This window comes from Crocodylus siamensis, chromosome 2 (assembly GCF_052110815.1).
Source record: "Crocodylus siamensis isolate JL-2025a chromosome 2, ASM5211081v1, whole genome shotgun sequence".
NCBI lineage: Eukaryota > Metazoa > Chordata > Crocodylia > Crocodylidae > Crocodylus > Crocodylus siamensis.
The window spans coordinates 57,393,629-57,418,592 of NC_143396.1; the positions used below are offsets into that span (position 1 = coordinate 57,393,629).

Here is a 24,964-nt window from a genome sequence, read left to right on the forward strand (position 1 = left end):
AGATACTCATCTTGTTATGTAAGCACCAACTCTACTACTGAAAAGTGTCATTCAAGATGAACCTGTCCTTTCCAAAAATTCAAAATGTAATAGGCTAGATGCTCATCCCAAAGACCCCTTCACAACCTCCTACAATGTCATTGGTTTAAACAGGGAGACAAGGACATAATTTGAGTTAAATTTGTTTCTCTGACTACATTTATATAAATACATGTCAAAACTAAAAAAAACTATGAACTTCTTGGTGCAACTTTTCTCTCTTTTTGAATATGTGGAATTCTAGCAAAATCATTTGAATGAACTTTTCCCTGGTTGTTACCTGATCTGTCTATCTTGTGTGAAAGTGGTTACGGCTGCAGCACTCTGGTTATTGTTTTGTGGTAAGCTTGACGGAATCTGGACAACGTTTCCTGTCGTTGGCTGGGAAATCACCATAGTGTTATACAAGGGGGCCGAAAGTGTATTCTGTGATTGACTGGAGAGAGAAGTCTGTTGATTGTGTCCGCTAAGCACATTTGGTTGATTATGCTAAAAAAGGAAAATAATTTTATAAATTAGTTAATTCAATTGTAAAAATATAAAATTACAGAGAAATAATTTACTTTAAAGGTATAAATACATGTGCAATAACAATAATTTAGTAATAACTGTTAATGATAAAAGTTCCTATGCAGTACTGTAAAAATTATTATAGCCCTCCTCTCAGCTTTGTAAACCTATATTAATCTCTCTCTCTTTTTTTTTTTTTTTACACAGATGACTCAGCATGGGTGAAATGACTTTTCCAAGGCTATAACAGTAAGCAGCATGGTCAGGTAGAACCCAAGAGTTCCTAACTCCCAGTCCCTTGGCTCTTCTTAAAAAGTATGGTTCCTCTCTTACACATGGAAAATTGCAGTCTCTTGCTTAGCAGAGGCCAGCTTGCAACACAAACTTTAACACAAACTTTGGTTGGTGGAAGTTTTTTTTTTTACTGAGATGGTAACTGGTATGTCTCCTTTGCCACCTCCTGCTACCTTTTCCAACCCTTTACATGTGCCAAAAGGTCTTTGAAAGTGGAGATATTGTGGGGATACGAAAGTAAATCTCAGGACTCTAGAATCACACAAAACTCCCTAGCAATAAAACTGAAATGATCAGTGACTAAAATCATAAATTTCAAAGTATTTTTTTAACTATAATTTGTTTTCAAGTTTTAAAAGTATATATTAAAAAGGGCACCAATAAATTTAAATCTAGCTTTTTAAAAAAAAAGTTTTAAGCAAGTTCCAAGTACTACCCACGGCCTCTACTGTCTCCTACGAAACCGTAGGGCATTTCAATATTTTCCTATTTTAAACCAAGTTCCTAAGCTAAGTGAAAAAGCCACATAAAAAGAAAGAGTGACTAGCTGAAGACTGATGCAGAGAGCTAGTTGCTATTGACCATTTACACTTCAGAATTTTACTAAAAATGAAAAATGCAAAATACGGAAAAGGATAAATATTTCTACCATAAATATTGAAGACATGAAACCTGTGTTTGTTGCGCACACTATTTCATTGACTAATGGAAATTCTCTATATGATACTCTCTAGGATCTGACAGGCCTATGAGTTTCAGTCCTGCTCAGTCTAGGCATTTATGATAAACGTTACCTGTGTTACAGTATTTTGCAAAGGCTGCTGCTGTATCATATGCTGAGTACTAATATGCCCAGTATTCATTCCTCCTTGGATCTGATTAGTTTGAACAACCTGACTTTGCATATTTATTGGTGTAAGCTGCTGAAGGTTAGAAGAGTTTCCAGAAGTAAGTTGCACAGAACCAAAGTTTAGTCCAGGAGGCGATTGCTGCAAGAACATCTTTAAGAAAATCCACAAATTAGTTTTAAAAAAAATATCTACTGGTGGTTTGAAGTATTAGTAAACATCTTTAATATGATATATTAAAAATACAATTTAAAACAGAAAAATGATTGAAGCCTATACAGTAAACATTTTGAGAGAGTGTCGAAAATACTGTTAAAATCTAAGGGCATTTTTACATGTGCTTCAGGTGGGGGGGCACTATAATTAAAGTGCCCTTAGCATCTCATGTATTCAGCATCCTGCACTTCAAAATGGTGGCAGGGGCACTTTAGTTAAAGAGCTTTCATTAAAGCGCCCTGCCGTCATTTTGAAGTGCAGGGATGCTGAATACATGAGACACCAAGACTGCTGCTGCTCGATTAATCAAGTCTGCTCAGACACACTGTAACTACAGTGCATCGGAGCAAGCATCCTGCACATCTACAGGCACCCTAAAGGGCCCAGTTCTCCCTTCTCTCATATCCACATCAGTTTGGAATAACTCCTTTCAATATTTAATAGTTTTGATAATGCCAGTCATATACAAGTAGAATGAGATGCCTAAATAATAATTTTAGTCAAAGGTTTACTGTTTGTATTTCAAGAAAAAGTGTTATTCAGTCAAAGGCTAAACCGCAGTGTATAACATTTAAAAAGAAAAAAAATGGAACTTGGATTTAGGAATCTTAGGATCATAGGAAAGTAGGGTTGGAGGTTCATCTAGTCTCTTGAGCATATCTAATCATCCCTGACAAGACATTCCAGCAAAGAGTCTGTCTAGCCAGTTCTTGAAAATTTTTAAGGGTGGAAATTCCACGATTTCTCTACGTAGCCTGTTCTAATGCTTGATTACCCTCATACTCAGAAAGGTCCTCCTAACCTCCAACTTAAATTTCCTCTGTTGCAGCTTGAGTCCATTTCTTTTAGTCCTGTCCCCTAAGGCCATAAAGAAAAGTCCATCTGTATCTTCTCTGTAATCACCCTTCAGGTATTTGAAGATTATTATCAAATCTGCCCCCCAGTCTTCTCATCTCCAGACTAAATAACCCTACCTCTTTCAGCTTTTCCTTGCAAGTCATAGTAGTTTCATAGGTGTTAGGGTCAGAAAGGACCTGAGCAGATCATTAAGTCCGACCCCCTGCCATGGGCAGGAATGAATGCTGGGATCATATGACCCCAGCTAAGTGATTACCTAGCCTCCTTTTGAAGACCCTCAAGGTAGGAGCAAGCACCACTTCCCTTGGATGTTAGTTCCACCTCGTAGCCACCCTGACTGGGAAGTAGTGCCTTCTGATGTTTAGCTTGAACCTACTCTCAATCAACTTGTGGCTGCTATTCCTAGCTACTCCAGGTAGTGCTTGGGGGAACAGGGTCTCTCCCATTCCCCACTGGTCCCCCTGGTAAGTTAAAAGACAGCCACCAGATACCCTCTTAGCCTTCTCTTGTGGAGGCTGAACAGGTTCAGGTCCCGTAGCCTCTCCTTGTAGGGCCTGCCCTGATACCCCTGACCATGTGAGTGGCCCTCCTCTAGACCCTCTCAATGCCGTCTACATCCCTCCTGAAGTGTGGTACCCAGAACTGGACGCAGTACTCCAACTGCGGCCTGACCAGTGTCGCACAGAGAGGGAGGATCACCTCCTTGGACCTGTTTGTGATGCATCTGTGGATGCATGACAAGGTGTGGTTAGCCTTACTGACCATGTTCTCGCATTATTGGCCCACGTTCATATTGGAATTAACAGCGACTCCAAGATCTCTTCCTACCTCTGTGCTGACAAGAAGGGAGTTCCCCAGCCTGTAGGTATGCTGCTGGTTCTTTCTCCCTAGGTGCAGTACCCTGCACTTGTCAGTATTGAATCCCATCCTATTCTCATCTGCCCACCCCTGTAACCTGTCCAGATCTAGTTGTAGCCTGTCTCTCCCTTCCAGCAGGCCCACCTCTCCCACCTTAGTGTTGTCCGCGAATTTGAACAAGGTTCTTTTCACCCCCTTCTCCAAGTTGCTGATAAAGATGTCAAACACCAAGGACTGAGCCCTGGGGGACTCCACTGCCCACAGCTCCAGGTTGAAAATGACCCGTCCACCACCACTTTCTGGGTGTGGCCCTCTAGCCAATTTGTGACCCATCTGACTGTGTAGGCATCAATGCCAGTCTCGTAGTCTTTTTAATGAGAATGAGGTCAGAGACAGTGTCAAAGGCCTTCCTAAAGTCCAGAAAGACTATGTCCACCGTGACAACTGCGTCCAAGGATTTTGTGGCCTGATTGTAAAAGGCCACCAGGTTGGTCTGACAGGACCTGTCCCTAATGAACCCAAGTTGGTTGCCCCTGAGCATAATCTCCCCTGCTGGTCCCTTGCAGATGTGCTCCTGGATAATTTTCTCAAAGAACTTCCCCAGGACCGAGGTAAGACTAACAGGCCTATAGTTACCTGGGTCCTCTTTCCTCCCTTTTTTGAAAATGGAGACTATATTAGCCTTTTTCCAGTCTGGCACCTGGCCAGAGCACCATGAGTGCTCGTAAAGCCACGCTAGGAGCCCTGCAATGACCCTCCCAATTCCCTCAGCACCCTGGGGTGGAGATCATCTGGGCCTGCTGTTTTAAACATATCCAGCCCCTCTAGAAGTTCCCTGACTAGGTCTCCACAGGATTCTAATTGTGCGGGTTTTTTGCTGTGCACTAGACTCTTTCCAATCTGTCCATATCTTCCTTGAAGTAGGGGGCCCAAAACTAGACATAATACTCCAGTAAGGCCTCATCAGTGCTTAACAGAGCAGAAGAATCACATGCCTTGATTTGCATGCGACACTCCAGTTAATACAATCCAATATGTTATTGCTTTTTTTTTTTTTTGCAAAAGCAGCACACTGATTGTCAGCTCATATTCAGCTTACGGTATACTGCAGAGGTTTCCAAACTTTTTCTCATTGCATACCCTCTTCCAGATTTACCAGCTGCCTGTGTACCCCTACCAGCCTATGTTTTATATTTTAACCCCTTAAATGGCAATTATTATTATAATCAAAATTAAATCCACCATTACACAATTTCTCTCGCACACCACCCAAAGATGACTTGTGTATCCTTACAGGTATGTGTACCACAGTCTGGGAACCCCTGGTCTACTATAAACCCAGGTCCTTTTTTGCAATACTGCACCCTAGCCAGTCATACTCCAGTTTGTACTTGTGCATGCAATTATTCTGTCCCAAGTGCAAGACTTTGTACTTGTCCTTTTGAATTTAATCTCACTGATTGCAGACCCTTTTTCCAGTCTATTTAAGTCATTCTGCATCCTAGCCCTGCTCTCCAGAGTGTCTGCCACTGCACCCAACTTGATGATGTCCCAACTGCTGCTTGCACCCTGGGAAGGCAGGGGGGTGTGCGCCCCTGGATCTGCGCAGTGTGGGGCAGGCTGCAGCTGTGCAGTGGAGCTGGAGCTGGCACTGTGCAGGCTCTTCTCACCAAGGGATGGACTTGGAGCAGGCTCTCATGGCGCTGGGAGGAGGATGCAACCACCCCAAATTTTGCTGCAGCTCCACTCCCAGGCGCACCACTACCCGGTGTAGCCACAGCTTTTTCCAGTGCTTGCATGGAGGTGGGGCTTGCAGTCAGCCCTGCATCACGCAGATCCAGGGGCACATGCTCCCCTGCCCCTGCTTACAAGCAGCAGCAGGAGCTGCCCCCACCCAAGTCATGACTCCATCTTGTGGGCCCCCTCCCCCCTCTGGGCAGTGCCTATTCCCTCCCTCACGATGGGGGGGGTACTGATTTGCCCCCCCATGCCCCTCCCCCTTCTGACTTACCAGCTGGTGGCAGCTCTCCACATTGCCGGGCTGTGCTCCTAGCTGCTTGAGTGCTGTGCTGAGGCTGCGTGCAGCACGGACATTTACTGGCCAAATTATTGGCCCCATGAGGCTGATATCCAACATAGACAATTTTCTTTATATCGGGACCAATCCGATATCAGACCAATGTACTGGTGCACCTCCAGTGTCTACATATACAATTAATGTGACTGAATATACTTCAGCTCAATTTGAGCCAGAGTAAACAAATCCTAATGTCACTGTCTACACGTGCATTTAAGTACAGTAATTTACTGCACTGTCAGATACCACTTGTATCTAATGCAACTATCCAGCAGCACAGTACATTAGTCTACTGTGCCCTAACTGCCATGCACGTATAGACGGCAATGCTTTACTGCGCAGAAAATGAGTCTGCTGTGCAGTAAAGCATCTCATGTAGATGCACCCACTAGGTAAAAGAAAGGGATCTCAAATGATACGGCACTCAATGTCAAAGTGCTTAGCTTTTAGCTGCTTGGCCTCTGCAGTAGAGTCCACAGAACTTAACTACATTACAAAGCTCTCCCTGCAGGACTGCTGGCTAATGGTATGAAAAGGTAGTGCCCTGTAGCTGATATAAGCTCTCCTAGCAAAATCCTCATATGAGAATAACTCTGCTTGCTTCTATTCCCGGGGCTCCAGCTGTCTTGGTCTGCCTGTACAAGAGCCTGGAGGCTGTTCCAATGCGCTATAATTACAGTGCATTGGAGCAGATTCAATTAATCAAGTCTGATGGAGTGTGGCAATTACTACGCTCAAGCAGCCTCCACGTCTTGTATATCAGCATACCCATGCTTCAAAATGCCAGGAGGGGTGCTTTAACTAAAGCTTGTTTGATGAGCCTTAGGTAAAGTGCTTCTGTTGCTTATTTTGAAGCATGGAAACACTGATGCATGAGATCCTCCAGGTGTGTTAATTAGAGTGCTCCTCCCTCCCCCAACCCTAGAGCACATGTAAAAATGCCCTTAGTTAAAACAGCAGCATCCCCCCAAGGCATAGACATAGCTTTAGACATGTTGTTTCCTAAACCAGACATGGAAAGAGTTAGGCCTCCCAAAATGGTATTCACAAAAGGCAACATCCCTAACTGGAGAAAAGCCAGAAGTAAATGCCAAGGACATGAGTGCCTAATAAGTCCTACCCATTTCCAGGGCTTTAGTATTTTAGCTTTTTCCAGACCTAAGTACTACAGAAAGTGCCAACCATGGGGAAATTTAATGTTAAAAGTTTCACTGCCTACAAAGTTGTGCATCTCCAAGTTTAGACAGTAACTGAATAAGAATTTTGAGGATATAACTCTGTAATATAGATGCTTAAGAACTGCCTGAGTTTCACTCAGGATCTATGTTTAATTAAACCGTAACCCACCTGAAGTCCTTGACCATGGACCAGTTGAAGCTGTTCTTGAATCTTCCGCAACTCTTCTTGCTGTCGATGAATATTTGCCTCTATCATTCGCGTTCTTTGCTCTAATTGGTCCTTCAGGTGCTGCATAGCTCCTAACTGAGCTGAAAACTGAAACATAGGCTGCAGTGCAAGGCATAGGTTTAAAAAACTTAAATCAGAAACATACTCTATTTTATCTGCAAAAAGATAAAACCAACCCCTCCATAACAGCAGCAAAAGCCAAGCCTCACCTAGTATCATGCTACAGGCACATCATCTGTTGCAGGCTCAAGGAACAATGCGTAAATATAAGCACTTTGTAGATTTAATATTAGATTGACTGCCTGCTAAGGAAAACTCAAAAGCAAAAGAAGCTGGCTTGTGCTCAAATAATCCCATCCTCACAAAAGAAAGCCTGAATTATTAGTTAGGCACCATATGCATCCCGAATGAGAAAAAACACTTAATTGTACATCCTTCAAGATAGCTAGCATCAGCTGACTTTTAGCATTACCATGCAGTCTTTCAGATAAGCAGGGATCCTGGTTTTCTCTGTTAATAAATCCCAATCTTCAGATTTAAAAAAGTAACCCAAAAATCATATTTTTCCAAGATTAAAATGAAACACCACTATATATGCATCTATGTATTAGTGACATTTCATTTTAATCACAGGAGAAGGTGGATTTTGGGTTACTTTTTTCATCCAAAAATTGGGGATTTTTTTTAATCAGAAAAAACCAGGATCTCTACAGATAAGCAAGGTTTCTGTCCCAACAATGCCTACAGGGTGGGCAAGCAGTTAATCAATCATCATTCAGTTTCCTTGTCTTGAGAACATTTGGAGTCTTGTTTCCACCCTGGATGTGAAATTTTCCATTTCCATGCCCTGCTTCACATTATTGATCTGCCTTCTCCCATTTCACATCATTTCCTTACTGAAAAGTGAGGCAAAACATTAATTTACATTCTATATTAATACCTATATTATCTTTAATCTACCATTGCATAATGACCACACTTGCTCTTTTCTGGTTCTCCCTTTAAATTGTATGGTTGAAGAGCCATTTGCTATTTAAATTTATGCAGCTAGGCCTAACTCACTGTGACTTCATAACTACTTTCATATTATCCCTACATTTTCTCATGTGTTAAATACAGGATTTTTTCCTGATTCAAACCCTTCTCCATCTTCCTTTTGTGCTCTCTGCTTATCCTAACAACCTCTTGGAATAATTCATCCAGCTTGGTTTGGAGACCCTTTCATCAAGTACTTCCCACACTTTCCTGAGTTAAGATGCAGATAGTTTTTGCATTTTTGAGTTAAAGAACTTCCAAGCCCTTTCTACATTTAAATCTCTCACTTCTCAGTCCTATTTGCTTCATTACCTGGTTCCCTAAAATTCTAAGTGTGCCATTTTGAAATCAAAACCCTTAGTTCAAGACCTATAGACCCTTAATTTAAATTGAACTAACTTTGTGATCACTTTTTTTTTTTTTTTATGACCACCTCTTTGTTAACATTCTTGCTATTTACCAAAACCTGGTCTAAAATGGCACAAGTTCTTATTTTTTAAATAACAGACCAGCCCCAGCCTCAGCCCCACTGTATCCTATCATTATTACTAGGAGCATCTATCATCATATCTGTATCTGGGAAGTTGAAGTCTCCCACAAATACTCACATGAAGTTTCACACTAACATTAGGGACCTGTATCCACATTCAGACTCAATCTCAGATAAGCCTCCTATCCTTCCCTAAAGTGATTTGAACTCATATGATTGTATTCATATTATGCTTTCTTATTTCTCCACAGGCTATGGAATCATCAACATATAAAACAAACACATCACTTTCACTTTCGTTTCTATCACATTTAACCAGCACATACCTTTCAAGCCTGTGTGATATCTATAATAATCTGTTTTCATAATCTGATGCCCAAGATCCTTACATTAGTTGTTTCTTACTGAATAGATCCCTATCATCATACCACTTCATTGCAAGTCTCTCATCCCCCTCACAAATCTGAAAGAGGATTAACTGAGTATTAAACTCTGGTATATTAAGGGAAAGATTTTTTAAAACTTCTTTTTAGCACTAGTAATTTTTCATTTGGACATAGGGATCTTTTAGAAAAATCAAGTACTTTTATGTTAAAATGACAAACTGCAAAAACAATTATTTGTACCCATTTAAAAAAAAAAAATCAATGGAACATCTGTTCTTTTCAGGTAAATTTAATCATTCCTATACAGAGGAAAGTAACAGAATGGAAATTAAGGTGCTTTGAATAAAATACACTTCCATCAGAACTAATTTAGTAAGAAAGACCTTTAATCCTCTGAAGCCAAATTTGATTTGTTGCTGAAAAAGCTGGTCAGTATATGAATAAAAATCCATACCTGGGACATGCCTGGCTGGATCTGTAAAGATGCAGATTGAGACATCATTGGCTGTGCTAATGGTTGTCCAGCGGATTGAGAGCTTAAAGACTGCAATTTAAATGTATATCACAATAATCAGTACAGTGCATGCCACACTTTGAGGAAATAATCTCAGGGAAACCATCAATTTCAAGAAGGCAAAAAGTGTAAATTTTCTTTTAAAAAAGGTTTAGGACATTTATAGGCAGACAAGGTTCTTTGGGTGAATCTGAAGACCACAAACCAACTGCAGAGACTTCTTCAACCTGATGAAGAGTTTTTAAAAAAAACCCAAAAGCTTGCTAAGAAATTTTTTTTCCAACTATTTAAGTTGGTCTAGTAAAATATATCAGATTCACTCAAAGAACCTTGTTTGCCTATGTCCTTAGACTAACATGGCTACAACCTACACCCCTATAGGACATTTATATGCTTTAATATTTTAGGAGGAAATCATTTAAGAAATAAATGTTCCCTGCAATGTTTGGAAATATGCAGCAGTATGAATATGAATGTTCAACTGATTACATGAATTTCTGTGTTGAGAACTATGTCAAAAGAAAACAAACATAAATAAGGGGGGAGAAGGAATTTTAGAACTGCAGTGCTGTAGAAATGTTATTTGCAAGACTGGCAAAGACACTTTTTGTTTTCAATATTTAATTGATAATGATTACTGTAAAAATAAATTGAAATCTTAAATACTAAAAGTTCCCCTGAAACACAACCACCTTATGCAACTGAATTGGGGTACAAATAGCCAATGACAAATGGCTCGTTTTCATTTTCTATTATTATCAGGGAAGCAGGAATTATGTAACTTTTTAAAAGCTTTAATATACCTACTGCGTGAAAAGTTACAGGAGAATAAAAACAGAATTAAGACCTCAATCCTGAAAACATTTTAGGCATATGCCCACCTGTGTGAAGTCCCCTTACGTTTTAATGTAAACACAAACAGTTTTGATACCCTTACTGAAAATGCATGTACTTACTATTCAAACTCCAGAAAAAATTAATGCAAAACCTAGGATCTTCAACAAATGAAAACAATGGATTTTAATGTAGAGATGCTTCTCTAAAGAGTTACCTGGCTACTAAGTGATGATCTTCTTTGTGTAGTCTTTTCATGGCCAGATAAATTTTGTCTTGGAGGCGTGCTAGTGTCCATTGTCATCTTTGTTGGTGTTGCTGAGATGATCAGTGTAAAGGCAAAGAGACACTGTTGATCATACTGAACCTGCAACTCTATTCTCAAATCAAGGAATTCAGTTTCAAATCAAGAGATCAAGGGGTTCAGTTTTTAAAAATATATTTCAAATAACTGTATAACCTGATAGTATGAAACAAGATTTTATTTTGATATCAGACATTCTAAAGGCATCTTATTTGTACAAAATATAAAAATTAAGAGTGTACTGATAAAGATTATCTTGGCCAATACAGATAGCTGATCAGCATACCGGCTGATACCGATCCAGTAAGCCAATTTACAGGAATACAGCTGGGCAGCGTGGAGAGCAGCGCCCTGCATGTAAGTCTGGGGGGGGGAGAGGGGGAGAGGAATGGAGGGGGGAAGATCGAGGCCACCACAGTGAGGGAGGGAGTGGGGCAGGACAGAGGCAGGTGAGGGATGGAGCTGTGGGAGGTTTGTCCAAGAGAATGGTGTTTTGGGACTTAAAAATGGCAGCGGGACATTTGAACTAAAGCTTATCAAATGAGCTTTAGTTCAAGCATCTCTGCTGCTATTTTTAAGCACCAGAACACTGATCCCCTGGATGAGCCATCCATGGCTCTGTCCTACTCTGCCAGGGTCCCATTCACCACCCAGCCTCAGCCCCTCCCTCACCATGGAGACCTCGATCTGCCCTCCCCCATGCTTCTTCCCCTCCACAGACTTAGCTGCAGGGCACTGCTCTCTAGGCCTGTACAAAGTTTTGGTCGCTAATTTGACTTGGCAGAGATTCAGCCAAATTCAGCAGCTGAATTTCTGAATTTGAATTGAATCAGCAGACCCTTTAATCTCCCTGAGTCAAACTGGAATCCTCCAAATCGATTCAGAGAGATTCAATGATTCAGACATAGACACAGCTTTAAATGTTTTTTCTACATGCCTTAAGGTACCAGGTGGCTCATGAGATGCTAGGATGGATGGAGCATCCCATGGGAGCGTGGGAGGGGTCCACAGTGTGCCTGGCAGTGGACCCAGAAGCAGACCAGAAGCAATTCCGGTCCACTTCCAGGTCTGCCGAGGAGTGCGTGGGGGGACCCTTCCCCACCCCCCACACTGGTGCCTCCTGAGTCAGGGGGGCACCCAGGGTCCTCCTGCAGCCAACTGTTGAGCCAGGAGGGCGTGGAGGGGGGGAAGCGGGGGGGGGGGCCATTGCCAAGCAAGCAGGGACTGCCCCCGTGCTCCTGCGGTACGTTCCATCTGCCCCAGCACTGCAGCTTTCACGAGCCATGGCTGGTACCTCAAGGTATGTAGAAGAAACATTTAAAGCTGTATCTCTGGCCAAATAGCTGATTCTCTGAATCCGCATCAAATCTTCAGATTTGGATTCGGCCGAATTGAATTGAGACAGTGATCCGAATCAAATCACTGTCCCCGATTCGGGCTGAACAGGGATCCGCATCAAATACAGCCCTTTTTGCACACCCCTACTGCTCTCCATACTACCCAGCTGGATTCCTAGCCACTGCATGTGTGCAGGTGTGTGCATGTGCACGGTGTCTGGGGGCCTCGGCTGGAAGACATATTATATTTATCAGTGCATTATTGGCTACACTGGCCACAAAAAGCTGATAATATTAATTTTCCTTTTATCAGTGCCAATTTTATATGGCACCAATATATTGGTGCACCTCTAATAAAAATATAATTTTCTATGTCAATCTTGTAGTACAGAAGTGCCATCAAGCTACCATAGTAATAACAGATGAGCTACTAAAAGAGAAATTTCAAAATTCAAACTGCTTGAAACTATACAACATATGGATTTAATAAAAATAGTAAAACCTAAAGAGTAGAGAAGTAAAAAGACAGTGCTGTTTTCAATGTTAAATGCTTACATGAATGATCTGAGACTGCAGTATGAGAAGATTTCCTTGAACTCCTGGAAGAAGCAGAAGGTGTGGGGCTGCGATCAAATCTTTCCAAAGCTTCTTTGAGACTTACTGTATTTATATGATTGTCAGACCCAGAGTCCTGACTCTGAAGAAGTACAAATAGCAATGGTTTTATTGGGTGGTTCAGCACACAGCTATTACAACCAGCAAACACTTATTACCAAATTTTAAGAAAATCTGGGAGAAATTCAACAGTTTTCACAGGTAAACGTGTAGAAGAGGAAATATCCTTTTCATTCTCTGGAAGTTCATATAATTTCCATTTTGGGGGGTCTGTCTCCAGGTGAAGCAAATCTCAGGCAAAGCCATAAAACCCCCAAAACATACAAGACAAATCTTGTAAGATCTAGGTACTATGCCAGCAGTCAGTGTGTTACAACACTGACTTCCTTCTCCTTTAACAAAATGATTCCTACCCAACTATACTATGTCTTTTGGATGAAGAAAAAAATCATGTTGGGTGAGTTTTATGGCAGAAGCAGTATTGTCTTTAGGTCAGTGATGTTCAGTCAACAGCCCTGCAGACTGGATCTGGCCCACAGGGGTGTAGAAATTTGACCTGGGAACCAGGCCCCACACACTGCATATTTATATACAGTAAAAAGAAAAAGAAACCCGAGGTGAGAGAGACAGCGAGAGCGAGCATATAAAAGATGATGGGAAGCTCACTTTATCTGCTGTTATCTCTGGAAGAGACTCTTCAATACCAAGTTCTCGCCTTCTTTCTGCTCGAACTTCTGCATAGCTATAGAAAGGCAAACACAATTTTTACATTATTTCCTCTAAAAGTTCACGTTGCTTTTCTCCCATAACAAAATGTAGGTCAGGAAGTTTCATACCATCTTGTTCTCTTAATTTCTAACAAATGTCAGCAATACAATTACCATTTATTTAGAAGAACTACTTAGCAATTAAAATATTACCTTACTACAGTGTGCGTACAGACAATAAACTCTGGCCTGGAATTCCACTGATGATAAGTAATATAGTAATGGGTTTGTAGCCAAATCCACTGTTGCCCCTTTGTCAGGAACCTGTAATAACACGACTTTCCTTTCCCATATTGCATTACTGAAAGATACAAAATAAGACATCTTTACTTTACATACCATGAGAATTGTGATCCAACAACTCAAAGATTTATATTACACAGCAGTCATATCTGGCTAATAGTATTATAATAACTCAAAACAAGCTGAAAAAAGAGTAGTTCTTTTTAATAAGCATTGCGAACAGCACCAAATTTAACGGGGAATCTGTAACAGTAAGAGAGGAATTCTCCAAGTAATTTTAATGTAATTTTTTAAAAGTCTAAGTTTACAAGGTACACTCCAGCTAAAATGTAGGAATTTTCATCATCAAATTTTCTGAACACTTATTACATTTTTATTTCATATTATACACAGGAAAATCCTGACATCTGCCAAGAAACAATTTTGTTAGTACTCTTATCAGACTTGTACTCAGATTTCATTCATTCCTCATTTTCTCTGGATTCTAGGAATCATGTTGGACTCATTCTGTAGATAAAAGGGTTTTTACAATGAATGTAAGGAGACGAGGGATGTTGAGAAAAAGGAATAGATACTGAAAAAAGTGGGAGAGAAAAAATAAAGAAATAAAGCTAACAATGGGAAAGGAGGGTCAGATGAGAGGAAAACTGAAAAAAAAAATGTTAAAAATTAAATTCTCAAAGAAGTAGAAGGAAAATTTTCATAATTTATTTGAATACTTTGACTAGGAATCTTGACACCACAGTTGGATTTTTAAATTTAAGTTACATAATTTTAAAAACAAAAAAAAGCATTGTCCATTACCATCTTAAAATTAGCAATGTACAGGAATGAAATCTAAGCAAGTTTGTAATACAAATTTTTACTGCTACAGCTAATTTTACCATGAGACAGAATGATAAAGGATTTCTGACAACACCTGGTGCCCTCCACTCAACTCAATGATTAAACAGGGCTTCCACATAACTCATAAATGTTTACATTTTTTGTAGCAGTGTTTTGACATTCACTTACGGTGTTCATGACATTTTGCCAGATTTTCTAGGTCATCCACATGATAGTAATCATAGCCTGATGTCCCCAGAACTTCAAATGGTAAATAGCCTATTATTGGAGGCGCCCTACGTAATACAGAAATTATTATTTTATTTTCACACAAACAAAATTCAGTCCAATTACAATCTAGTTTGTGTTCTCTTAAAAAAATGCTCATAAAAATTAAATCCTGACTCTAAATAGTTAATGCTAATCAGTGAACTCTAAAAATTAAAATCAGACTGTTAGTATGTAATATTCATCACAAGGGATAGCACCTGTGATCCAAGAACAGAAACTTCCATTCTAAGCTGTGTCTGGATGTGAATTCTTCATTGGGTTCTTCAACAGTACACATTTCCTTAAAAAAAAAAGAAAAGAAAAGAAAAAGATGTGATGTCTCTTTCTTAAAACTGCTCTTTTAACATCAAATCTCTTTCAAAATTAAGATTAGTATACAGCAGACAAATTAATGTAAAATAGTGCCTCTTATTTTCAGGCAGCAAAATTGTTTTTATTCATTAAGATGTACACAAAACCAGAATCTATTCTTGCTCATAACAGGCTGGAAGTGAAGTTCAGGGTTTGAAAGAACAATTGAATTAAAGCAAGTTATCTGGGGACATGGCCTTACAACAGGACCCCCCTCAAAATGGAGCCATGTGCTAATTAGCTCCCCACTTTGACTGGAACTAAGTGTTCTTGTCACAAGTTCTGGGACCTTTCAAATTTTGATATGCAGATGAGGTACAGGACAGCCTGGTCCAATTCCACCCACTTGGTTTTTTTTGTTTTGTTTTTTTAAGGGCCATGCAAGCATGCACACACACACACACACACACACACACACACACACAGAGGTTTCCATCAGCACCCTGGCCTTTTGGCTAAGATCCAGCATTTCTGGCACCAAGGGGAGGATGTCAGGGCTTGTTCTGGTCTCCTGGTACAGGCCTGGTACTGCAGTACCTCCAGGCCCAGTGCCAGTTCCCTCCTGGGGAAGCAACTACCTGTTTGTTGTTTTGTTTTTTTAAAGATAACCGAAAAAAGAAGGGGTTTCTATTGGAGTACTTGTCCAATGTAGGCCAAGTGTTTTATGGGCACGCTCAGCATGGTCTACATTCAATCAGTTTCTCATTTGATTTCCATGACTGAAATAAAACCTAGCAGAAGTTTAATGATAGACAATGTATTTAACAGGGGGGAGGGGTTTTCTGCTATAAGACATGCGGCTTTTTTCCTCCATGTTGATTTGGGGGAATGGGGTTGGGGGGAGGACAGACTCATATTACATTTGAGTAAATACTGTATATTATATAGCATATTAAATGTCAACTGATTCAGTGGCACAGAGATGCACTATACACAGCTGATGCTATGTTTTCTGCAACAAACTGCATGACAAAGAAATTGTTATTTACTTCTATTTTCACTTGTTTTTCAAGATGTTTTGTGCACACGTACAATCTGCTTGTAAGTATGCATGTACCAGGGCACCCAAATCCAAGGTTGTTGGTAGTAATATCTCCAGGATGCTCAAGGTGCTTTGCCTGACCTCATGCCTCTTGTTAGGACATAAATCACCCAATCCGACCCAATTCTATTGCACTGGAAATGTTATAGCACTGGATTCCCAAGGACAGAAAAGGAGAACAAATCAAAGAGAGTACACAAAAATCTCTTGAGGAACAACAGTTATCATAGGAATAAGGAACTTCTTTCTTTGTCCAAGTGCTTGTGTACATCTAGATTCCACTTGTATGTGATTTGCAAGCAGTATTCCTGCTGACAGAGCAACAAAATCTATTTGAAGATGAACCGCGGCACCATTTTTCTCTAAAGTCCTTTATTTTGTGAATGTAAAAAAAAGGGGGCTTCTGCATACATCTGATATACATAGCATCTTCTCACCTCCAGATATGCAATGTGTAAAGAAAAAGAAAGAGATTAAGTGAATTGTCTGAATGAGGTGGAAGTTCAAAACCACTTTGGAGACAATGTAGTGTGAAGGTCTCAGGTTTTGAAGAGTTCCATAGATGCTGAAGCTAAAACAAAAGATTAAAATTTTCTTGTCTGTTGCTGAACTTGCAGCAATCAGTAGGCTACCTTTGCAGTGATGGTTTGGCAGCCAAGAAAAAAAATACAGATATCCGTAAGTTTTAAAGGATCACAAGTAAGAGATTTAAGTCTCATACAGGGACTGGATCCTTACATGAAACGGAATATTCTGATAAGACCTCTAAAAACCACAGATTGTAAAAAAATTGAATGTTCCCGGACTGGAGAGTGTGGATTGCTGAAATGCCTGCCAAAAGCAACCTCGTGGAGCTAAAGACCTCTGGAGTTTAAAATGAATCCTCAAGAGAAGGAACAAAATCAATAAGAAATTCAAAGGTTAAATAATTTTTATTTGGCCATAAAGCACAGTCTGGAACAGTTTTTCCTATTTTTTGGCATTCTAAGACATTTTGTCTTCCAAGAGCAACCCTCTCGAAGATCAAACGCTGCTCAAGATCAAAACGGAGAAACAAAGGCTCTGAGGTTAGAGTGTAGGATCTGCTCATAATCTTGTAGAAGCTACATCCCAAATAAGCAACTGTCAGACAGCTGAATGATCTTCATTTGAAGGGCAGAGTGGCATTGCTGTTTGGGTCAGACTGGGGTGACCAGGATGATTCTGGATGGGTGGATACAGTCCCATTTTAGACATAAGATACACTTTGTGATCAGCACAAGTGGTGGGAATACATAGCACAGCATAAATCTCATGGTATCGGAAGGCAGGCCCAAGCTTTGACCATCCTTTGAACAAAACTTGCTTTTGTTGCAAAAAGATCAATGGCAGAGAACTCATATTTGTTGAAAATGAATCTCACTTATTTTTCAGAAACCTCTTAAAGTTCTCCATGCTGATGAAGTCTGTAAGAACATTGCAAGCTACTAGAATGTGGGACCTTTTGAAAGAGACACTTTTCTGGTTCTTAGAAGTTCCACAACTAGACTATTTCTTTCAATCCCACGCTGCCAACCAAGATGTAACAAATTCATACTGATACAATGGCCATATTTTGAAATCCCAAATCATCAGGAGTTTTCTTTAGGGACGGAATACCTACCACACCTGATTACATCTGCCTTCCTCCCAGTTTGGCTCTCCACTCTAACATAAATGCATCTGTTACCAGATTTGTTGGAAACAAAATGAGTAAAGACCTTGTGAACTTTTCCATAAGCCTAAGACCAACAGAGATTGAATATGTATGTGAATCAGCATGACTTCCTGATGTCAGTTGTGCTTAACATTTGTATCTCAGTCCTCCTACAAGCACTGTGTGTAATCTAGTATCCTGAGTCACATATTTGTAGTATGTCAGATGTCCCTGCAGTCTAGGCAACATCTCATTCTTGGGTAAGACCAGCAGTAGTTACAAGCATCTAGAATAGACTGAATTCCCTCTTGGCATAAGTAATCAGTTGCTATACTTGAACAAATAATTAGGGGTGTGCCAATATCAGTTGGCTCTCGGATTGGCACCAATAAAAAAAGGAGAAATGACATTAGCGGCTATTGGCTTTTTTCATCGTTGTAGCTGATAATTATGGCAGCGTGCCTGGAGCACCCTGGTGAGTACAGCCCAGTTCCTGCATCTCACCGCCAGCCCAAGCCCATAGCAGACTACAGGTCCGCCGAGCAGCAGGAGGGGGAGGGGGTGCCAGGGAGTGGTCGCAGGACACTGTGCTCAGCAACAAAGGACCATTACTGGCTCCTGCTGCCACTGCCATAGGCCCCCGCTGTGCACACGGGATTGCCGAGTAACAGGACTGGCATGGAGACATTGGGCTGCATGCAGGCAGGGTAACACGAGAGACAATCTGCTCCATCACGTGCCTTTGCAAAAGCGGCTTCGCCCTAGAGGCCACAGGACCTCAGCTGCACGGGGCTCACCAACACTGAGGCAGCAGTGTGCTCTGGGACTCCAAACACTGCCCGCTGCATACTCTGGGGCTCCGAACGCAGCTGCAGGTAGGAGCCACATGTGAGAGGGAGATATGTGTGGGAATAAGGAGGTCACCACCTTCCTCGTCAAGGGCTGAAGCAGGCAGGAAGTGTGTGTTTTGCATTTCTAACACACACAGAGACACAAACAGAAAAAAGGTTTATGTCAGTAGTTACTAAATATTGGTTAACGGATCGGCATCAGCAATTAATGTTAACCATCGACTACCGGTATCAGCCAAGAAAATCTTTATTGGTGTACCCCACAAATGACTGCTCTGCTGAATTTGATCTGAGTGCGGCTTCCTGGTTGATGTTGGGACCATCTTTGAATCAGTCAGTTTTTAAGGTAAAGAAATGCCTGGACTGTTTCTTCTGAGGTGAGCTGCATTGATACCATACATTTTGTTAAGATCATGTGGGCTGACAGACTCTGAGACATAGTACAAGATAAGGGCAATGAGGGTTGAACTACAAAACTGATACTTTCCATAGTTTAGAAGGCAGCTACGTGGAAATGGACATCTTGTTTAGAGAAAGCAGCTTATAGTCTCTGTGACTGAAGGAAAAAATAAAAGAAACTAGGAAAACTATAAATAATTTTTCTTAAGAGCATTCAGTTTCCTTAAAATCAAAGATAGGCCTCAGATCCTCACTTCTTTTGGGCATAAGGAAGTAATAGAAGTCACTTCTTTCTCTATGCTGTAGGGGAACTTTCTCCACAGCATTAAGATAAAACACAGATTGCACTTCTTGGAACAATGTAGTCTAATAAGATAAGTCCCTGAATAAAGGTGGGTAAGGTAGGCTGTGGCAGCACGGGGATGAAACTGAAGGCCTAGAATGCACTGGTCTTTAGCAATTAAGTTCCGGGGAGTTAGTAAGCAAGGTAAACTGCTCCCATACAGACACGATGAAATAGAAAGAGCCCCAAGGGGTAGTCTGAAGCAACTTGGGGAGCTCCAATTCATAGAATGTGTAGTACAAAGGATCTCAGGAATGTTGGGTGGCTCCATCACTTATGTCGAGAGGGTCAGCATGTTTCCACTAGTTGTGCATAGAATCATAGGCGGTATTTTAATTAGAGCGGCTGCAAGAGCCACTCTAATTAAAGTGCCTGCAGCATCTCATGTATTCAGCATCCTGCGCTTTAAAACGGCATTGGGAGCACTTTAACTAAAGCTCGTTCAATGCAAGAGATGTGGATTCTCACATGAGACACAGAGTAATCAAGTCTGCTCTGATGCACTGTAATTACAGCGCATCAGAGCAGCGCCCCCATACTGTCATTACAGCACATTGCAGCAGCGGCTCTGCACATCCACACACACCCATAGGATTGAAGGGGATTTGAGTCTCACCTGATCCAACCCTACTGTAATGTAGGAATGCTACTCCATCATCCCTATCATCAAAACTTATCCAGCCTGTGAGATGCTACAATCAATGGCTCAATGCCCAACTGGGAAGAGAGATCAAGCTGGGCTCCCTAGGTGCTGCCATGGGTCCAGTAGAGCTCAGTATCTCCATTTGTGGATTGGAGGAGAGAACTGAGGGTATAAACAAAATGTATACTTGGAGCAGTTTTGAAAGAGGTTTTACTGAATTTGCTCCATCCAAAAGTAAAGTTTGGCCCATTTATAGCTCAATAGTATGAAAACAGGCTTATACACACGTGACAGTTGCAATATTACATGAAAAGAACTTGGAGGTTATAGAGGACTATAGGCTGAATATGAGCTAACGCTATGATCTTGCCGAAAAAAATAGACAATAGCATATTTTGCTGTATTAATAGGACTGTTCCCTGATAGTCAAGGGATGAGATTTTTCCCCTTTATTTAGCATTACCTGGAGTGCTGTGTCTAGGTTTGGGCACTTCACTTCAAGGAAGACATGAACAAAAATTAGGAAGAGTCTAGTAGACAGTGATAACAATTATTAGAGATCTGGGAAACATAACTTATGAGGAAAGGTTCAAAAACTGAAATTATTTAGACTGTGGAATAGAGAAGACTGAGCAGGGGGGTTTGATAACCATCTAAGTACCTGAGAGGTGAGATAGGATAACAACAGACTATTCTCAGAGGTTACAGGGGACAGAATAAGCTATAAGTCTGCAAGAAGGGAGATTTAGGTTTGGTATTAGGAAGATCTTTTTAACTATGAAAGTACTTAAGTATTGGAACCAATTACCTAGAGGTTGTGGAAACTCCATCATTGGAAGTTTTTAACTACAGGCTAGACCAGGGTGGGCCAAGTCTGGCCTATGGGCCAGATCGGACCTGGGGTGGACTCCATTTCCCAGCAGTCCCTACCCCCGTCATTGCAGCTGGTTTCCATAGAGACTCCAGCAGCCGCAGGGCCTTGACAGCACAGGGCTAGGGTTTCCACAGACTGGCCCCAACAGTGCTGGCAGGGTGTGTGGCTGGGTGGGGTGCTGCTCTGGGGCTGGGATATTGTGACCGTGACAGTGTGCTCCACAGCTGGAGCAGCAGAGAGATCCGTTACCCAGACACCTCAGGCAGGGTTGTACAGGCAGAGGATTGTGGCTCTGCCCTGGCTCCGGACCATGCTGTCATCACTGCAAGATCCCAGCCCCGACCCCGGAGCACACTCCACCCAGCCACATGCCCTGCCAGCGCTGCTGGGGCAGGTCTCCATGAAAACCCTGGCCCTGTGCTGTTACAGTTCTGTTGTTGGGCTCTTTATGGAAAGTGGCCACAGCAACATGGGCAGGGGCTGCTGGGAAATGGAATCTAGCCACTGGCTGGTTCCACCATTTTGCCCACCCTGGGTTAGACAAACATGTGTCTGGAATAATTTAGACAAGGTATTTCTGTCCTGATCAAGGGATTGGGACTAGATTAATTTGAAGCCCCTTCCACTCCTATTTTTGAATTATCATATATACATAACACATAATACTGTTATGTGTATGTGGGCACACACAGTATCAATCACAAATTTATTAATTTTAATTTGAAAATGCTAATTTGCAATTCATTAGATTTTATAGGATTCTTAATATTGATGGAAATGCCAAATGAAGTTGCTTAACAACTAACTTGGTGCAAACGTTAAACAAGTAACAGATAAACATTCAGTTTTATGTAGAAAGTTTCATGGTGAATATGCATTAGCAGTACTTAAAGTGATAGTCACTCTTACTGAAAATTTCATAATCTGACCTCTTGTAAGAGTTATTCTGTCCACAAGAAGTGTTTTCTGCGCTACATGTAAATGTCAAAGTCATACAGCTTTTTTCCCCCACTGGTGCATACCTTGATAAACTGAGGTGTAGCTAACCTTACTGTAGCTACAAAGCAAACTTTGTCTTCATATGAAGGCCTATGGGACCGCTGAATAGTTCCTTCATAACCATTGTGTGCTGAGTTAGGCACTGCAGGAAAATGGAATAGGAAAGATCAGCATCATTAGCTACAAAAATATGTGGCAGCATATAGTCAAAGTGACAGAGCAGAAGTCCCAACAACAGTTAAATCTCAATGCATCTATTGTAAGGTACTATATGGTTTACCTTGAATTATAAATAAAGCTGTGCTAAAAACATATTCATGCCATATAATTTAATACTATGTGGCATGTTACCGAAACCAGCAAGAAGCTTCTTCAAACTAAAACTGGAGTTCAAAAAATTAAATAATAGATAATGGATGTCTTTAACAAACCAGTGAAAGCTGCAGTGTTCTTACTAGTAATCTTCTTAAATGGGAAGCTTATTTTAAAACTTTCAAAATACTTTTATATTTCTGAATGTTGATAAGCCCCAGTAAAGTCCTGAAGTAAAATCATTACAGCCCTTCTCTTGTACCATTACCAAGCCTTCTTATCAAGGCATTGATCACACTGAGATGATACTATCCATTTTATTAATGGAACAGCTCAGGGTCCCACTGATCCTTCTACATGGGGAAAAATACGGGTATCTAGTGCAGAATAAACATCTCTTTATGGCTGGTTACACCTCCACTTCCTATACCATACTTTTCTGAAACCAGCAGGTAACACAATATATCCTAATTCTATAATTGAATATTTTTTGTTAAATGTCATGTAGAATTTGCAAGTTTATCCAAAACAGGATTTTTCTAATGCAGAATACATTTACTTACAAAATATATAGCAGCTCTGGTAGTCCCCTCTCCTGCTCAACTTTTCATATTCTGCAGGACAAATACTGCATCTAAGGAATAAATTCTCCTACTCTCTTGATACCATGCAAAAAAAAATACAGGCCCATTTACCAGATACTATTTTTGGCTTTGGTTTTGCTGTGTTTCTGTTATCAAACTTTTAAGAACCTACTCCTCTGGCCTGACCTGTACAGAGGACAGTTTTTAATTAAAGCATGGCATTGTGAGTAAGGAGATCTATGTTTCAATTCTCAACTCACTGGAAGTTGATGAAGTATTCAGTACTTCTGGAAGTCAACTTGCTTAGATTATATGCCTAAATATGAATTTAGACACTTAAATTCAAGCACACCAGTTTGAAAGTATTGGCCTAAATTTCACTTTACCCCAATTTCTTTGACTGTAAAATGTTCATAAAATACTTCAGTGAACATTCTCTCTGATAGACGATATTATGAAGCTGCCAGGCAGTTTTACTTTAAATTCAATCTGCTTAGATAGACCCCATATATAAAAATATTATCCTCTGTCAATAATACAGTATACAAATAACACTATCCTGTATCATCTATAATCTTCCAAAATAAATACCCAAGTATTCTTAGTATTCTCAAACTTGCACAAACAGTTTCTAATTCGCAAAATTTGGTAAATGCTTTAAAAATATTTCAATAACATGTTTATGATTACTTACTATTGTTCAAACACTTGAAATTTCCTATAAACTTTACATATTCATATGTAGTTTGCTCCTTTGGGTCTATTGTTCCTCGTAGCATATGGCAACAGAATTCTAGCTGATTTTTTGCTGAAACAATAGAATGAAAAGGCTGTATACAAGATGATACACGCACCAGTTGGCATGCAAATGAAAGCAATAATAATTAGCATACATGATTCATAGACATTACTGTAAATGCTGCTATAGAGAAAAATGGCCACAGGCTGCTATTTTTCTCCATCGTGGAATTAAGCAACACAGTGGAGAGGAGATTTTAGAGGATTTGGATGTGGAAGGGCTCAACAGAGCTCTCTATACTTGTACTCTCCAAAGAATCCAAAAAAGAGGGGAACAATTTTTAAAGAGGCTTTCAGCAGCAGCCTGCTTCAGGGAAGTGCATGAGGTACAAGTCCAAAACAGTACAACATAACAGGTCTTTATCCTTTCCAAATCTAGGACAGTGAATATATATTATATAGAGAAGAGATAATTCTTCAAAATATTGTAAGCGTTTATGATATACAATGTCAACCTGGTTGTGTGAGATTTTCAGAATGCAGTATTGATTTAATTCACAGAATAATCTGAACATAAATTTGTCTCTGTCCTCAAGACACACAATTTATTCTGGAGGCCTTACCCAGGTATTTCCATTGAAATCAAAGTCGTGTCTCTAAAGAAAACAGGACCAAGTTTAACATCCAGCAATGTTTTCAGCACTACAACTTACATTTTAAATATTCTGGGGTCAATGAATCACTTTCCGGCAGATGATTAGACAGTATTTTATAAACTTCTGAGTGTTCTCCCTCTGGGACAAAATTAAATATACTCTGATCCACAAGATCAGACTGAGAAAGGGGGAAAAAAAATAAGAAATATTTTAATAATACAAAACATGACAACTTTTTAATGCAGAATAATTAAACAACTCAGGAAAGAACACAGATATACAAAACATTACAGAATTATCAAAACTACCTTATGAGGGACAGAAGAATATTTTGCAAGAAAAGGTCACATTATAAAAATTACTGTAAAAACATTATACATATGAAAATATGAAACCTGCTTCACCTTTCCTGGCTGCAATCATTTACAATACTGGAGAATCAAAGTCTAATTATGTACTGTTGATTTAAAATACCAGTACACATTGTCACCTCTTGGTGGCACCCACTACGTAAGAACAAAAACACACACACTTATACGAATACATATTATCAATTGTATGCCCTTTTCTGTGTTTAAGTATGTACAAAGTATTTAACAAATAAAACCTATGTATGAAAAGTGTTACCAAGAACAAAAGAATTATCATATACTACTTCTGTGCATAAGTACATGAACTAAATGTCCAAGGGAAAAATTGTGTGAAATACACTTTAAAAACTAAAAACTGAATTTAAAAGAAAAGGGAAG

At 40.2% G+C, this 24,964-nt stretch overlaps 1 protein-coding gene across 6 annotated transcripts in view; it reads right to left on the reverse strand.

Annotated features, from left to right (window-relative positions):
• Positions 1–24,964, reverse strand: part of CLOCK (clock circadian regulator) — a 105,326-nt gene that overhangs the window by 10,204 nt on the left and 70,158 nt on the right. For 4 of the 6 annotated variants that reach the window (XM_090035948.1, XM_090035947.1, XM_090035951.1 and 1 more), the window contains 13 exons: positions 24,273–24,393; positions 23,516–23,629; positions 21,949–22,067; positions 14,946–15,028; positions 14,647–14,753; positions 13,543–13,690; positions 13,289–13,364; positions 12,563–12,704; positions 10,584–10,684; positions 9,473–9,562; positions 7,048–7,206; positions 1,638–1,844; positions 320–528 (listed from right to left, as the gene is read on the reverse strand). In XM_090035948.1, coding sequence (XP_089892074.1) covers positions 320–528; positions 1,638–1,844; positions 7,048–7,206; positions 9,473–9,562; positions 10,584–10,684; positions 12,563–12,704; positions 13,289–13,364; positions 13,543–13,690; positions 14,647–14,753; positions 14,946–15,028; positions 21,949–22,067; positions 23,516–23,629; positions 24,273–24,393 — 1,676 coding nt within the window. The remainder of the gene's footprint in view (positions 1–319; positions 529–1,637; positions 1,845–7,047; positions 7,207–9,472; positions 9,563–10,583; positions 10,685–12,562; positions 12,705–13,288; positions 13,365–13,542; positions 13,691–14,646; positions 14,754–14,945; positions 15,029–21,948; positions 22,068–23,515; positions 23,630–24,272; positions 24,394–24,964) is intronic. The other 2 variants (XM_090035949.1, XM_090035952.1) reach the window with 1 other exon arrangement.